Source organism: Rhea americana, unplaced genomic scaffold (genome assembly GCF_003343005.1).
Source record: "Rhea americana isolate MKP2758 unplaced genomic scaffold, rheAme1 scaffold_168, whole genome shotgun sequence".
In the NCBI taxonomy this organism is placed as follows: Eukaryota; Metazoa; Chordata; class Aves; order Rheiformes; family Rheidae; genus Rhea; species Rhea americana.
The window spans coordinates 27,156-43,074 of NW_028185794.1; the positions used below are offsets into that span (position 1 = coordinate 27,156).

Consider the following 15,919-nt stretch of genomic DNA (forward strand, 5'->3'; position numbering starts at 1 on the left):
CAACAGATACTGTTTTTTGTCAGTTATCCACCAGCCTACCCTGTGACATGGGGTTATTCATTCCTTCCTAGGGGTGCAATCTTTCATTTTCATCTTTCTTGCCCTTCTTGAAGATGGATGTGACATTTGACATTTTCCAGGCCCCCATGAACTTACTGTCATCACCATAGCCTCTTAAAGACAATAGACAGTGGCCTTGCAATGACGTGGGCCAGTTTCCTCAAAATGCTTGGATGCTTTCTRTTCAATCCTATGGATTTTTGTATGTACCACTGACCTAAATGCTCTCTGACTGTATCTGTATCTGTTGCTTGTTCTGCTTCACTCCTGCAGACTCTGCTGGTAGGCTTAGGGATCCAGGAAGCCTGAGAGCAGACCTTACTAGTGGTAAGTATGGCAAAAAAAAGCATTACATACCTCAGCCTTTTAAAGGTCCTTGGTCCCCTGCCCTGTTGAACAGGAACTTGCATATTCCTTAGCCTTCCTTTTTCTGCTGATTTACTTATAGAAACCCTTCTTCTTGCCCTTCCAGTTCCTTATTAGCTGCAACTACTGCTGAGCTTTGGCTCTCCTAACTCCATCCCTAGAAGTTCTATATCTCTCCTGGGTAGCCTGTCCCTCCTTCCACCTTCTGTGAACTTTCTTTCTTGTTTGAGCTTAGTCACAAGTCACTCCAAGGGCTCCTGGTATCCTTCCTGAAGCAGAACAGCTACTCGCACAAAATACGAGAGTAATGCAGATATTTGGCTGCTTAACATGTCACTCTAAAGGTCAGAAAGMCTAACAGTCTTCTTTATTCTTTTTGCCATTTTTTTCCAACACTGTCCTAACAGGCCTTGAATCTAGTCATCTAGTCCAGTCCCCTTGCTCAAGCACAGTCACCTCAAGCACATTTCCCAGGACTCATTCCAGATAACTTTTGAATATCTCTAAGGATGGAGACTCCACAACCCCTCTGGGCAACCTGTTCCAGTGCTCTGTCACAGTCATAGCAAGGAACTTTTTTCCTTAGACTCAGATTGAACTTCCTATATTTTAGTTTGTGGCCATTGCCTCTCATCCCGTCGCTGGGCACCACTGAAAAGAGTCTGGCTCATCTCTTTACACCCTCCCTTCAGATATTTATATGCATAAATAAGATTCCCCCCTCAACCTTCTCTTCTCCAGACTGGACAGGCCCAGCTCTCTCAGCTTTTCCTCATATGAAAGAAGGTCCAGTCAGCCCTCCACTACAGTCGCTCCAGGAGTTCCATGTTTCTTGTGTACAGTGACGCCCAGAAATGGAGACAGAACTCCAGATGCAGCCTCACCAGGGCTGAGTAGAGGGGCAGGATCACCTCCCTCGACCTGCTGGCAAAGTTCTTCCTCATGCAGCCCAGGATACCATTGGCCTTCTTGGCCAAAAGGGGCACACTGTTGGCTCATAGTCAACTTGTCCACCAGCACTCCCAGGTCCTTATCTGCAGCACTTCTTTCCAGCAGGTCAGCTCCCAGCCGAAAGTAGTGCAGCTGGCTATTCCTCCCTAGGTAAAGGACTTCATGATGTTCTTCTTTGCCCATTTCTACAACCTATCAAGATCTCTCTGAATGGTAGCACAGCACTCTGAGGTATCAGCCACTCCTCCTAGTTTTGCATCATCAGCAAAATTGTTGAGGGTGCACTTTATCCCTTCATACAGCTCATTGGTGAATAAGTTGAACAAGATTGGACCCAGGATTGACCCCTGTGGTACACCCCTAGCTACAGGCCTCCAAACAAACCTTGCACCACTGATCACCACCCTCTGAGCTCTGCCTTTCAGCCAGTTTTCAATGCACCTCACTGCCCGCTTATCTACCCCACACTTCCTCAGTTTGCCTATGAGGATGTTACGGAAGACAGTGTCAAAAGCCTTCCTGAAGTCACAGTAGACAACAGCCACTGCTCTCCCCTCATCTACCCAGCCAGTCAGTCATCACAGGAGGCTGGTTGGTTAAGCAAGATTTCCTCTTTGTGAATCTATGCTGACTACTCCCAATCACTTTCTCAACCTTCATGCACTTGTAAATGGTGTCCAGAATGAGATGCTCCATCACTTTCCGATGGATGGAGGTGAGGTTGACTGACCTCTAGTTCCACAGGTCCTCCTTCTTGCCCTGTTTGAAGACTGGAGTGACATTTGCTTTCTTCCAGTTCTCAGACCTCTCCTGATGGCCATGACCTTTCAAAGATGATAGTCATTACAAGGCCACTCTTATCAACCAGCTCCCTCAGCACTCATGGTGCATCCCACCAGAGCCATGTACATAACCAGTTTGTTTAACCTAGTCCTTCTCCACCAAGCGAAAGTGCCCTTTATTCCTGAAGGCCAGTCTTACCAACAAAACTGAGGTGAAGAAGTCTTTTCTAGCCCCATCTCTGCATGCTCAGACAATATCTGTATGTTCCTCCCAGGTTGACTGCTCCTACATTCACCTTCTGTATACTTTCTTCTTGTGTTTGAATTTTGCCGGTAGCTCCATATCCATCCATGCAGGCCTCCTTCTACCTTGTTTCTTTTTGGGAGGGACCATTCCTGAGCTTGGAGGAGGTGGTTTTTGAATGCTAATGAGCTTTACTGGTCCCCTCTTCAATCTGCAGCCATACCTTTCAAGTAGATCCCTGAATAGGTCAAAGTCTGTTCTCCAAAAGTCCAGGGCTGTGATCCTGCTTTTTGCCCTGCTCCCTCCTCACCGGATCCTGAACTCCACCATGTCACGATCGCTGCAGCCAAGGCTGCCCTCAGCCTTCACATCCCCAACCAGTCCTTTCTTTTCTGTATGTATGAGGTCCAGCAGAGCACATTTCCTTGTTGACTCCTCTATTACCTCTATCAGGAAATTGTCGTTGATGCACTCCAGGAACCTTCAGAACTGCTTATGCCCTGTTGTGTTGTCCCTTCAGCAGATATCAGGGTGATTAAAGTCTCCCATAGGACCAAGGCCTGCAAATGTGAGGCTACTTCTAGCTGTCTGTAGAAGGCCTCGTTTACCTTTTCCTAACAGGCAGCCTATAGCAAGTACTGATAACAATGTMGCCTCTACTGGTCTGCCCCTTAATCCTTACCCATAAGCCCTCAGTCAACTCATCATCCACCTCAGGTAGAGCTCCATGCATTCCAGCTGCTCCCTCATATAAAGTGCAGCTCCCCCTCCTCTCCTTCCTGGCCTGTAATTCCGAAAAAGTCTGTATACATTCCTTGCAGCATTCCTGCCATGTGAGCTATCCCACCTCATCTCCATGATTCCAATGAATCCTGTTGTCCTGCAACCACACACAGATTTTTAATTCATGCTGTTTATTCCTCATGAGGCATACACTGGTGTACAGACACTTCAGAGAGTGTGCAGATTTTCCAGAAAGGGTAAGATGTTTCCCCACGGTTCTAGTTTGTAGACACTTCATTGTTTACATGCAAATGTATGAGGTACCCCCACCTAAACTGTGTTTTGTTGGTTATATGTTCCCTTCTATTCATATCACCCTGAGGCCTTTGTTTTTCAATCCTGTCCATCACTCCCTCACATAGGTGCTCTGCTCTCCTCATCATTCCTAGTTTCAAGTCTTTGTTACAACAGATCAGAGAGCCTGTTGAAAAAGATGCTCAGTAAGGTAGATCCCACCTCTCCAAAGCAGTTGGAAATCCTTGAACAGGGTCCCCTGGTCATAGAAATGAAAACCCTATTGCTGACACCAGCTGTTCAACCAACCATTCACATGGAGCATCAGTCCACTCCTCCTCATGCCTTTCTCCCCTCTTACTGGTAGGATGGAGGAGAAGGTCCCCATACTCCTGGCTTTTGCCCCCAGAGCTCTGTAGTCACTTTTGATATTTTCCAAGTTACCCCTGGCAGTATCATTGGTACCTACATGGAAGATTAGGAGGGAGTAATAGTGAGGGATTGACAAGAGGGCAATCTCTCCACAGCATCCAGGATCCAAGCTTCCAGTAAATCTCTCTAGACAGAAGGTCAAGTTGGCAGACTGTGTTCCCTGCAGCAGGGAGTCACTCACTAGTATTACTCATCGCTTCCTCCTGGTACTCCTGAGTAGCTCAGAGTTTTTCAGCCCAGATTCTTCGCTTGAAAGCACACCTGGCTTCTCAGYTTTCAGGGCAGTGAACCAGTTCCATAGCTGCAAGCCTTCAGGAGAAGCAGGAGCCTTCTTCCTAGTGGCAGAAGGCACCAGCTTCCAGTCTTCACCTTCCCTGAAGTTTCCACTTACCGTGCCATTATGCATAGACTCCACCTGCTCCTTCATTGTAGTTGGTGCTCTTGAAGCAGTAAGGTCTCGAAGAAGATTTCTCTCCCTCTCTCATCCTCGCTGATGCTGTGCAGCCTGTTTGCTTCCTCCCCTAACTCCTTCGCTTGGCAACACTGCTCTTCAAAAACAACACATATCCAGCAGAAAAAAAGACCATCTGCCCCAGCCTCATGAAGGGGCCTCAGACACTCTACAGCCTGAGACTTGCAGAGTTGTATCATCCATCTGAAGTTCTATCTGGGTCAAAGCTTCTGACATGGCAGGGGCAGCTGCTGCAACAGCTGCTGGGGAAGAAGTCCCCAGAAGATCTAAGCAGAGCCTAGAGTCTGTTCTGCAAACTGCTGCATCTGTTGACTGCCTCTGTTACCTGTGCTCATCATAATTGTGGGGTTATCTAACCCCATAATCGTTAAGTAATGGCTAAGCATAACTTTCAGCATCAGAGAAAATACAGTGAGATGGTTTTAAATAGGTGACAAATGGCATCCCAAAGGTAAATTGAATCTCTTGGGGGTTATTTTCTTATAAACCCATGGGTAGGCTACAAAAAGTGATCATAGAGCTGTTTACTTGGTGTGTACATAAAAGCAGTATTAGGGTCAAGAGAATCAAAAAATAAGCTAGCTCTTGAAAGAGATCCAAGAATGTAAACATAAATTCTGCTTGATGTGAAAATGGAGAGCAAATGGTTAAGGATCATTGAAAAACGGCGTGAGATAAGATAGTCAATTCTTCTTGAGCAGGAACAGTCAGAAAGATATGGAAATTTATTCTGGTGAAAACCAGCATGAAATACAGTCTGCAATTTTTTTAAAACTCATAATGCCTGGAAAGAATAGAATTTAACTGAAGAACACTAACGGTAAGAGAATGTTTGGCAAGAAAGGAAGATTAGAGAGATACCAGAATCCCAAAAATCAGAGACAGACAAGGGTCCAGTTCTGAACCCAGAATGATTTTCCACTGGGTACATTTTTCTTAAATAAAGGCAAGGTATTCAAAGACATATGGAGTTTATCACAGGTCAACAATAATTGTTAAAAATATCTGCATAACTTCGTAACCTAACTCCTATCTCTGCTTTTAAGATCTCATTCTTTGTAAGTAAATATGTTTGATAGGTATGTCAGCTTGGCTTCTTCCTCCTCCCGTTATCCTTTTTTTTTCATTGTTTCCCTCATAACAGAAGCATATATACATATTTCAAATTATGAATCTATTTTTCTGATGATGAAAGTATAATAATACCTCTCATAATAACATCAATAATTAAAATGATACACGAGGCATGGAGTAGCTCTTTCCTATGATCACTCTGTTCAGAACAGAATATTGTCTTTTATGCCTTGCATTTATATCCAGTTTATTTCTAAATGTATACTTTTGCAACACCATGATTTTTGTACTATTAATAATGGCAGCCCTTACCTTTCAGGCAGATAATCACATTTATAAACTATGTGACTTCAGGCTGAAAACCCATGTGAGTGAGCATCTCCATGCAGAAATATTCGGAGGACTGACCTTTTATTCTTTTATGTTCAAGATTTTGCAAAGCTAAATACTCTGATAAAATAACTGGAAATTGTACCAGTAATAGATTAAGTCCCAGTTAGCTGATGGTAAATGCAACACTTGAAAAATCCATTGAATTTGGTAGCTCTAAACAGTTAGTTTAGCACTATGGAATCAGTTCAAGAAAATATGCCTGATTTTTAATCTTTTAATGTCATTGGGGATTTCAGCATGGCTTGGGAATGATAGCAGTGTTGCATTACAAGCTTGAAAAAAAATGGTGTGCTACACTGTTGCTGCAAAGTAGCAAATCTCTCTTTGGATCATGCTGTTACTGTGGGATTTTGTTAACTAAACATTGTCATCTCTTGTTATTTTGGATAATGTGGGACATCTCACTTGATTTCTCTTTCAAAAATGTTGTATTGTCATAAATCCTGTATTTCAAACTCATGTGGATGTTTTGGTGATGCTTGGGCATTGAAAAAGTCTCATTCCATATCTTCCTGTAATGACAGTTGTATGTATATTCATATGTAGATGTGCAGATGGAAAAAAACCAAAATGCTGCTATCTGAATCTCAAAATGTAGCCCTCCTATAATCTAATTTGCAATAATACTCATAGATGAGGCATGGAGTAGCTCTTTCCTATAATCACTCTGTTCAGAACAGATTATTGTCTTTTATGCCTAGCATTTATATCCAGTTTATTTCTAAATGTATGTTTTTGCAACACCATGATTTTTGTAATTGTTTCATTCATAATTTTTAATTTTTTTATTTAATAGCTCACATAAGATTTTACTTCACACTAGAAACATGTGCCTTTTATTTAACTTCTCTAGATCTGATTGTGGAAATTATTGGGGTATGGACAGAATCCTCTTGACTTCTACACTTTTTAAGGGGAACAATAAATCCCAGAAAACCCAATCCAACTACTCCTATAATTATTCTCTTCTCAGCATCCAGTCCCATGACTACATGGTCTTGCTTTTGTCTCCCTTAACATATAAGGAATGTTTTTCTATGCCATCATAAACCTAATTTCCTGCATATAATTCCATCTTTTTTTTTTTTTTTTTTTTTTTTTTTTTTTTTTNTTGAGTATCTTGGAGGAAGAGGAAGAGATGCTCTCAGGGAACCAGACCTCTGTGACTGAATTTACCTTCTTAGGTTTCTCCAGTTCCCATGAACCCCAACTCTTTCTATTTGTCCTCCTCTCACTGGTATACATGCTTACCATTGCTATTATTGTCATTGTCCAGATATGCCAGCAGCTTCACACTCCCGTGTATCTATTTCTAAGCAATCTAGTCATGACAGATGCTGGGCATATAAGCAACACTATCCCCAAAATGCTAGTGGACTTCCTGGTAGAGAGGAAGTCCATCAGTGTATCAAGCTGCATTACACAGCTCTGCTTCAACATGTTCCTTGGAGCTACTGAGAACCTCCTTTTGGTGGCCATGGCCTATGACCATTATTTAGCCATCTGCCACCCATTGAACTATGCAACTGTCATGAATGCCAGAGTCTGTGGCCACTTAGCTTTTGGTTGCTGGGAGAGTGCATTCCTTGTTCCCCTTTCCCCTTCAGTCTTTCTCTACCAGCTGTCTTTTTATGGTCCCAATAAGATACATCGTTTCTTTTGTGACTTGGCTCCTGTTTTGCAGCTATCATGCACAGATAATTCCATTAGTGAAATCAGTTTCTTTTCACGCACATGGACTATAGTGTTGGGCTGCTTTATGCTCATAATGGCATCCTATGTGTGTATTATCTATGCTGTCCTAAGGATGCCATCCATTGCAGGGTAACACAAAGTCTCCACTTGCATAACGCACCTGATTGTTGTGACTGTATACTATGGGTCCACCATTTGTATGTGTATGTATTACATGTCTGTGAGGCCATCAGTGAGTTATACCATTAGGTCTGACAAAGTAGGGTCTGTTTTCTACTGTGTAGTATCTCCATTCCTGAATCCTTTCATTTACAGCCTGAGGAACAGGGAAGTTCGTGAGGCTTTCAGGACTGCCTTAGCAAAGACAAGAAATGTCTCCAAATATGTTGCATAAAAGTAATATTCCACCAAAAGATTAAACAAAAATATAATCAAACCAACTCCTGCAATTCTGTTCAGAAAGCAAAAGCTTGGGTGAAAATAGCTAGATTGTTACATCAACTGATCTGATTCTATAGGAATTATGTCGTATAGTCCAGTTATAAACATATAATTCTACAGCATTAATTTAATTCTACAGCAACTTAATTTTTGTAGTCCCTCACATATTTAAATACCCCAGAAAAATTTACCAATTCTAAGCTGGTCATCAGAATTCTACAGTCAACAATGAAAAGTGCACCAATGGAAAAAGTCATCTTAGATACCTTAGGAATCTTTACTTTTATTAAGTAGCATTGATCTCTGAATTTACCTGTGATTAGGAAGCTACTTAAACTTTTATGCTTTCAGACAGTCAGAAATGTATGATGAATCCTACTTTTCTGAGTTCTGGTTTCTCATTAGGATTTAGGTAGGCATGAATCTTCCTTAATGTAGGCATCCTTTCTCCTCAACCCTTCTTCCCCACTTCCCATTCTGTATGACAGATTGTGTTATTTCCTTTTCCATCACCTGCAGCCCACAGTGTCCATTGTACTGCATAACTGCTTCTCTGCTCTGCTTCATCTGTTGTCTACACAATACATATCATTCTCTACTGAGCATGGTAATTTTTTCATCACCCAGTTGTGACCAGTATCTGAGATGCTACCAGTTCTCCTTCACCCTAGTGCAATGCTGAGAAGTCAGAGAGATTGGTTTAAACTACCATGGAAGGATGGCAGAGGAGATGGGCTTACGTGAAGAAATATTGTTCTCAGCAGAGGCACCTGGACCTGACATGAGGCTGGGAAGTAGGGTTGCTGCTTACCACCTCCTCTACCAGAGAGATGTCTAGCTGTGTGAGGTCTTTTTCCCTTCCCAGTTAAAATCAATCAGCTGTGATTTAAATGAACTTCTTTGACCTGATGTTGCTACAGACAGGAAAAGAAGGACTTCCTTGGCTGTTATTGGTCTTGGGTTGGAGAAAAGTACCAGCTGAGGGGGTGTTTCTTGTGCTTCCCACATGATATTTGTACTAGCCCATGTCCCATGTAAAATGTTATAGCTATATCTGCATCTTAACTCATAAGCCTAGGCTCCCTTTACAGTCACTAAAGAGAAGCAGCACTTCCACAGTGTGCTCTAGGAATAAGTAATGACTAAAGCCATAACATCCCTTCTGTCCTTTCTGTTCTGCCCTAAGCCACAGAAACACAGAAATTCTTGCCTAATACAATGTTTGTCACTGGCAGGGTTAGAGGGGTGCAAAAACAGTATGACTGGGCTCACCCAGTGTGACAGGTTCTACAGTCAAATTTGACGGATAATAACCGAAGTGCAGATGATACCAAACTGCAAGGACTGGTTAATACCATTAGGGCTGTGCTGCCCAAGACTGTGCTGTGCTGCCCTTCAGAGGGACCTTAACAGGCTGGAGAGATGGGCAGAGGAGAACCTCATGAAATTCAATAAAGTGCAGAGTCCTGCACCTAGGGAGGAATAACCCCATGTACCAGTACAGGCTGGGGGCTGATCTGCTGGAAAGTAGCTGTGCGGAGAGGGACCTGGGAGTACTAGTGGATGACAATTTGACTATGAGCCAGCAATGTGCCCATGTAGCAAAGAAGGCCAATGGTGCCCTGGGCTGCATTAGGAAGAGCATTGTCAGCAGATTGAGAGCAGTGACCCTTCCCCTCGACTCAGGCCTGGTGAAGCCACACCTAGAGTACTGTGTCCAGTTCTGGGCTCCACAGTACAAAAAAAGACATGGACATCTGTAGAGAATTGGCTGCCTGAGCATGGATATCAGGCCGTGCAAATGAGCAACCCTGACTTGCTGATATGGAGTAACCTTGGAGACACCTTGAAGGACAAGTAATGARGGAGWAAGWATGAATGCTRTGTAAAAACAGRATGAAGRGRTTGGCRAGACGGGACAGTGAATATGTGGATAGCCAATAGCACAGAGCTTTGCGGCGTGAACTATAGTAGTAAGCCAATTAGATATAGCCAGCTGGATGCTTGAGCGTGTGAACAGCATACGATGGTATATAAGCAGGTAAAGTTGCTGAAATAAACGGATCATATTGCTAGCTCATATTGGGTCGTCTTATGATTCCGCAAGCCCGCCTCCGACAGACATCCTGGAGTAAGCCCTGTGAAGAGGAACTGGAGATGATGAAGGACTGGAGCATCTCTTATATGAGGAGAGGCTAAGAGAGCTGGGACTGTTTAGTCTGGAGAAGACAGAGGAGGAATCAGCTATCAATGGCCATCAACCATTTTTTTTGTGACGTCTCTCTAGTGCTGAACCTTTCTTGTACAGACATGTCCCTGGCAGAGATAGTAAGCTTTGCATTGGTCATGGTCATCCTGCTGATCCCCCTCTTCATCATTGTCCTCTCCTACAGCTGTATCATGTCCACCATTTTGGATATGTCCTCTGCCAAGAGGAGGAGCAAAGCATGCTCCACTTGCACCTCCCATCACACTAGGGTCATTAGCTTCTCCGTCACTATCTTCATGTACACCAAGCCCAAGAGGACCCATTTGTTCAATGCAGTAGAGCCTTTTTTTCATGCTGTCTTGACTCCAACATTGAACCATGTGATCTATTGTCTGAGGTGTAAGGAGGTGAAAGACATTCTGAGGAAGACCATAGGCACAGACAGTGCCTCAATACATAGGCTGAGGAAACAGAGGTAGAAATACAGTAACAGAAGACCTTTAGTCTTCTGAAAACAGTGTTGAGAAGGGCTTCTATTCCTGGTTCAATTGTCAGTTTCCTGATGCTCTACAGTTTGTGAGTTTGTACAGTGTCCTCACTGCTTTTACATGGAACCGTCTCCTACCTATTCATGAGGGTGCTGTGATGACTGAACTATACCTATCTGTAAATTACTCTGCTGTGATGGCAGTAAAGTCATACAAGGGCCCTGGCAGACAAATAATTTTCTTTTTAAAATCCTAAAAGTGAGATTTTTTTTGGGGGGGGGGGATCAAAAGAAACTTGGGAGGTATCGAAAATCGGTCATAACTGAAAATCAGTCATCAAAAATCCCTACAGATACATTTAATGAGAGTTAAATGAGAGAGCTTCCTTATTCTATCACAATATTTCTGTACAAAGAAGAAAGCATCACATTAGCTGTGGCTGTACTGTTTGTGTTGGCTGTACCTTCTGGTGAACCTACATTTGCTGTATGACATGGCAAAGACATTTGCATTCACACTAATGCCAGGTGAGCCACTTAACTCATTCCTGACCAGAAGCAGGATGAGTCCCGGTATTCTCTGTGTACAGTCAGGGAGCCAGGACCAAGTCTGAGCCCTTTTGCAACAGGAGAGTATTAATGAATTCTCTGTGATGGTTTCCATTTGTGATGCACTAGTACAACGATATTCTTCAACATTCAAGTTAACATTTGATTGATTCGCATTCCTCGCTTTTTCAAAATACAAACCCAAATTTTACTGGAATTGATCAGCTGTTAAGTACTTTAGTCCTAAATTCTTATCACCTAATCCTTCACCTCTGTCTTACATTGATTTACCACATCCTCATCAAAAGCGCTTCTTACGACTGAAGGGCACATCCATCAAATGATAACAATCTTTCATTTCCAGATTTAAGTGGACAAAAACTATAAAAACAATAAAAAAGTTATAAGAATAGCCTACTATTCTTGTTTAGTGCTATGCAGGACATTGGTCTCATACTGCAGTATTCCATATTCACAATACCACTGTTTATCCAAGTATTTGTTTCTATAATCTCTTGAAAATGTCTATAACTACTGGACACTAACACATGCCAAATTTCATTTTCTCTAGTATTAGTAAACTAGATAAGAATAAGAAATTATACTATTATTAGTGATATAACTACTGTTAAGAATTATATCAGTGACTTCCGAATATATGGAAAGAAACATTACCTATAATAAACTTTGACTTCTAGTATCTCTTAAAATATACTGCATATTTATATAGTCCATGGATTTTTAAAACAATCATTTTAACTTATGATTTCATCATAACAACAAATCACTATCTACAGACCTTGTCCTACTGGAAGCACAAGAAAATTCAAATACCACCATCYGTAAGTTCTAGAAGCATTTGAAGTCAGAGGGGAGATGTTGCTTTTTACCAAGGGAAATAAAGGTATTGTTTTCTTTTATCTCTATATTCACGATTTCTCCTCCTTTCTGCCCCTAATGAAGAGAGAGATCAAATTCTACCAGTTTTAGTAACATGAGATAATATTTCAATTTCTGCTCTTCATCCTTAGTGGATTTCTGAGACAAAAACAAAACCAAATGTGTTTCCATAGTTTATTTTTCCAATTGGAGCCCAGAGATGGTATTAGGATATATAAATGATATACATCCCACCTGGCTTTAGACATTGACAATGCAGATTTTTACTTCTGAATTATTCACTTGGTTTTCTGAGAGAAATAGGAACCTCCATAGCATGAGGAATTTGTACTGTTTTAGATGTCTATGGAGGAGAAAGATTAATTGTACTCAGAAAATCCTTTCTTTTTTCTATCATCTGTAAAAGAATTTGCCAATTGTAGCTGCCTATATTGCATGTAATTACATTGAACAGAAGAAATACACAATTTCTTTCTTTCTCTTTCTTTCTAGCCTTCTGATCTACCTATTTTCTCTTTCATCATCACTAAAGCAAAAAAAAAAAAAGAAAAGAAAAAGCATTGCATTTTCAGAATTCTGAAACTCCCCAAATCTTAAGCCATTTTGTATAATTGAAATGGCTATTAATGACACTGTTTCACCGTTGTGTCAGTAACAACAGTCTTTCTTAATCTATAGGCTCAGGTTGACTTCCCCCCAGATATACAGATATCATCATGGTAATTGAAACAATTTGTTTCCCATTATTAGTTTGGCATTTTTGTTGCACTTGTATATCCTGATCTCACACATGTAAACCCTGAATAAGAAATGCTAATTCTTAGTTCCATTTTGTAAAGATGCAGTCCGGATCCTGTGGGCCAGATTCTGATCTCAATACTAATATTGTAAATACAGGAAAGATGTTTTTTATTATTGTCTTTTTGTCACACTATGGCTATGACTTTCCTAATTTGCAAGTTGGGATTTATCCTGCTTAATCTTAAATATCTACAATATAGACAGCTGTATCTAAGCTATCTTTTCTTTGTAGGTGGAAAGAGACAGACAGTTTGGCAAAACTAATGTAATTCTAAAGTCTTCTTTAAAATTTAACAGGTTACTCATGCCCTAAAAGCACCTCTTTCTTTCTAATAATAAAATTTAAACTAGAACAGACATGTGCATTGAAATCATCCAAATTTAGAGAGACTAATTTCCTCTATGATTCGGCTCTGCTGTCTTTTTGTTGTCCCTCTTCATTGCTCTACTTTGCAGTGTTGCACTTGTAAGGAATGACAATCTTACCACGTTTCCAGTGCAAAACTGTTAGATCTCTTAAAGTTAGTAAAACTTTCCCTTTATTAAAAATTCACAGAAAAAATGATTCATTAAATCATAAGACAGGTAAATCAATTAAAAGGAAGCACATTCTTGGGCAGGCTATTTCAATTTGTTATTTATTATTTCCTGATAACAAAAGGGGCGTAACTACTTTGCCCAGATATCTTACTTTTACAAAGCTGGAATTAATAGTTGAATCCCACCTCAAGACCTTTAGCAAATCAGTACAGCCTTTCAGGATGTTACTTTTTCTAGCAATTTGATGTTAACTTCTGAAGATTTACCTTCCATGCAACAGTTGATGAAATGAAACTAGTGACCATCTCTCAATTCAGTACACTCAAACTCAGCCAGCAAAATTTTGGCTAAAACAGTCCAAGAAGATTCCCAGACAAATAATTAGAGCTCATGAGGGACAGTAGAGCTCATGAGGGATACATTTCCACAAAATGGCAGCAAGATGCAGATGTTGGCGACCTCTTTTATTTGGGCGACTATCTGTATGGTAAACATCTTTTTACTTCTCAAAACTTAAATTAATATTTAGGATATAAATTTTATAAGATTTGATGAAATAAGTGTAAGTGCGTGAACACTTTAATTAGTTTAATCTTCTCTAAATTTGGACTGTACTTTTGCAGGTAACGTTAATCAATGAAAATAATTCTAACATAGGTAGATCATCTCTGCTCACAAATCAAACCAGTAAGTAGGTAGGGATCCACAAGGTTTTTATTATCACCTGGCTCTGAGCACCGAGAGTTAAATTATTTTCAGTTAATTTCAGCTGTCTAAAGACTTGGTAATCATATACTCACTTCATTATTAATGATTCCATCAGTACTAGCATTCCTTTGACATCTGTCTTAGGAACAAATTGTGCTTCTGTACTGCAATCTATTTCTCTTCCTTAAATATGAAGTGTTTCTAAGATGACTGGTCACATATAAATGTCTGTATCTTGGATGCTGAAGTCAAGTAAGAGACATCCACCCCCATCCAAAGCGAAATTCTTCTGGCTTATCATAGATGCCTCTCATGATAAAATAATCTGTCATAGAATCAGTAGGGTTGGAAGGGACTTCTGGAGATCATCTTGTCCAACCCCCCTGCTCAAGCAGGGCCACCTACCTTTGGAAAGATCCATTTTTTCTATAAAAAATTAACCCAGAAGGCTATTTCAAATTTGTATGTCTATCTTCTCTTCATCTATTTTAGAGAAGATTAATCTCAGCCTGTGACCGTTAAGGATTGCCTTGTACAGGTTCCCCAACCAAGCTCTTTTAGACTGGGGTCACTGACATATCCATGCCTCATCTCATATCTTGAACCCCAATTTATTTACAACTATAGCTATTTCTGAGACCACGATCTGTCCCAAGCTACTAATCCTTTGGTAGTTTGTTTTTTGTTAGTTAGTTAGTTTGTTTGTTTTGTCTCTTAGGATGCAATTTGCTGTGGAAGCGGAGCCAGGAAACCAAACCATCATTGTCCACTTCATACTTCCCGGATTTACCTTTTATGGCAAGATACAGCTCCTATTTTTCACAGCAATTTCCTTCATGTTCCTGCCCATGATAACAGGGAACTCTCTTATTGTCGTGATCACAGCTATTGACCCTGCCCTACACACACCCATGTACTATTTCCTAAAGAATCTCACCTTGATGGAGAATTGCTGCAGCTAGAGCACCAAGTGTCTTGGGTCACAAGACACTTGTGACTCTGATGGTGGAGAGAAAAATTGCTTCCTTCACAGCTTGTGATTTGCAGCTCAACTGTGTTGTATTTTTGTCACCTGTGAGTGTTTCCTGCTAGGCACAATGGTTTATGACCAACAAGGAGCAATATGGCATCCGTTGTACTACAGCACGGTGAGGAACAGGAACCTCTGCGTCAAGATGGCTGTAGCGTCTTGGCTCTCTGGTGTCCCTCTGGCTTGTGCTTTTATTTTCTTTCTTATTCCTTCTAATTTCAACTCCAGGCCTGCTCTTGCTTGTATCTGAGCACCATTTTCCCCATCAGTTAGTGTGATTAATACCTGATTTACATCATTTTCCAGAATAGCATTTTCTTCTGTAGCAATTGAGTGTTTTTCTATTCACCTCACTTCTGGACATAGGAGGATCAATTCACCTAGCTATATATTATCATTTTTTGATTATCTGCATTTTTACCGTGTTTTTGAATAAACAAGCGATTTCCTGTCCCACAAAATTGTCTTACCCCATTTCACTTTGTGGGAAGGACTCCAGATCCTTATGTCTATACATCCTATGGGATAAAATTGCAACCATCTTAGAAAAAACAGCATGGAAGTGACCACAAAAGGAAATCTAGTCTATCCACCCTTTCCTCTGTGTCTTTTTTGACAGCTCATATCACTCATCAGTTAAATTTTGGACTAAGATCAGTTACAGTCATTCACCCTGCAACAAAACATTTTATCTTGTTTATATCTTAACTTTTTTTAAAAAATAAATAAATTTGACCTGCTTCTTAAAAAAAAAGCTGCAGTTGAGAA

The 15,919-nt window shown here is 40.8% G+C and overlaps 1 protein-coding gene across 1 annotated transcript; it reads left to right on the plus strand.

Moving 5' to 3' along the window:
- The first annotated feature begins 7,118 nt into the window (after positions 1-7,118).
- Positions 7,119-7,880, plus strand: LOC146598197 (putative gustatory receptor PTE01). The gene is made up of 2 exons (XM_085300685.1): positions 7,119-7,368; positions 7,750-7,880. Exons 1-2 carry the CDS (start codon positions 7,119-7,121, stop codon positions 7,878-7,880), a joined length of 381 nt encoding a protein of 126 aa, XP_085156811.1.
- The last annotated feature ends 8,039 nt before the right edge of the window (positions 7,881-15,919 follow it).

What these genes read in the sequence shown, in the direction of transcription:
- LOC146598197 (XM_085300685.1), top strand. Translation starts at nt 7,119, where the DNA reads ATGACAGATGCTGGGCATATAAGCAACACTATCCCCAAAATGCTAGTG. An exon ending in AGCTTTTGGTTGCTGGGAGA is followed by an intron (nt 7,369 to 7,749) that starts GTGCATTCCTTG and finishes CTGACAAAGTAG; the next exon opens with GGTCTGTTTTCTACTGTGTA.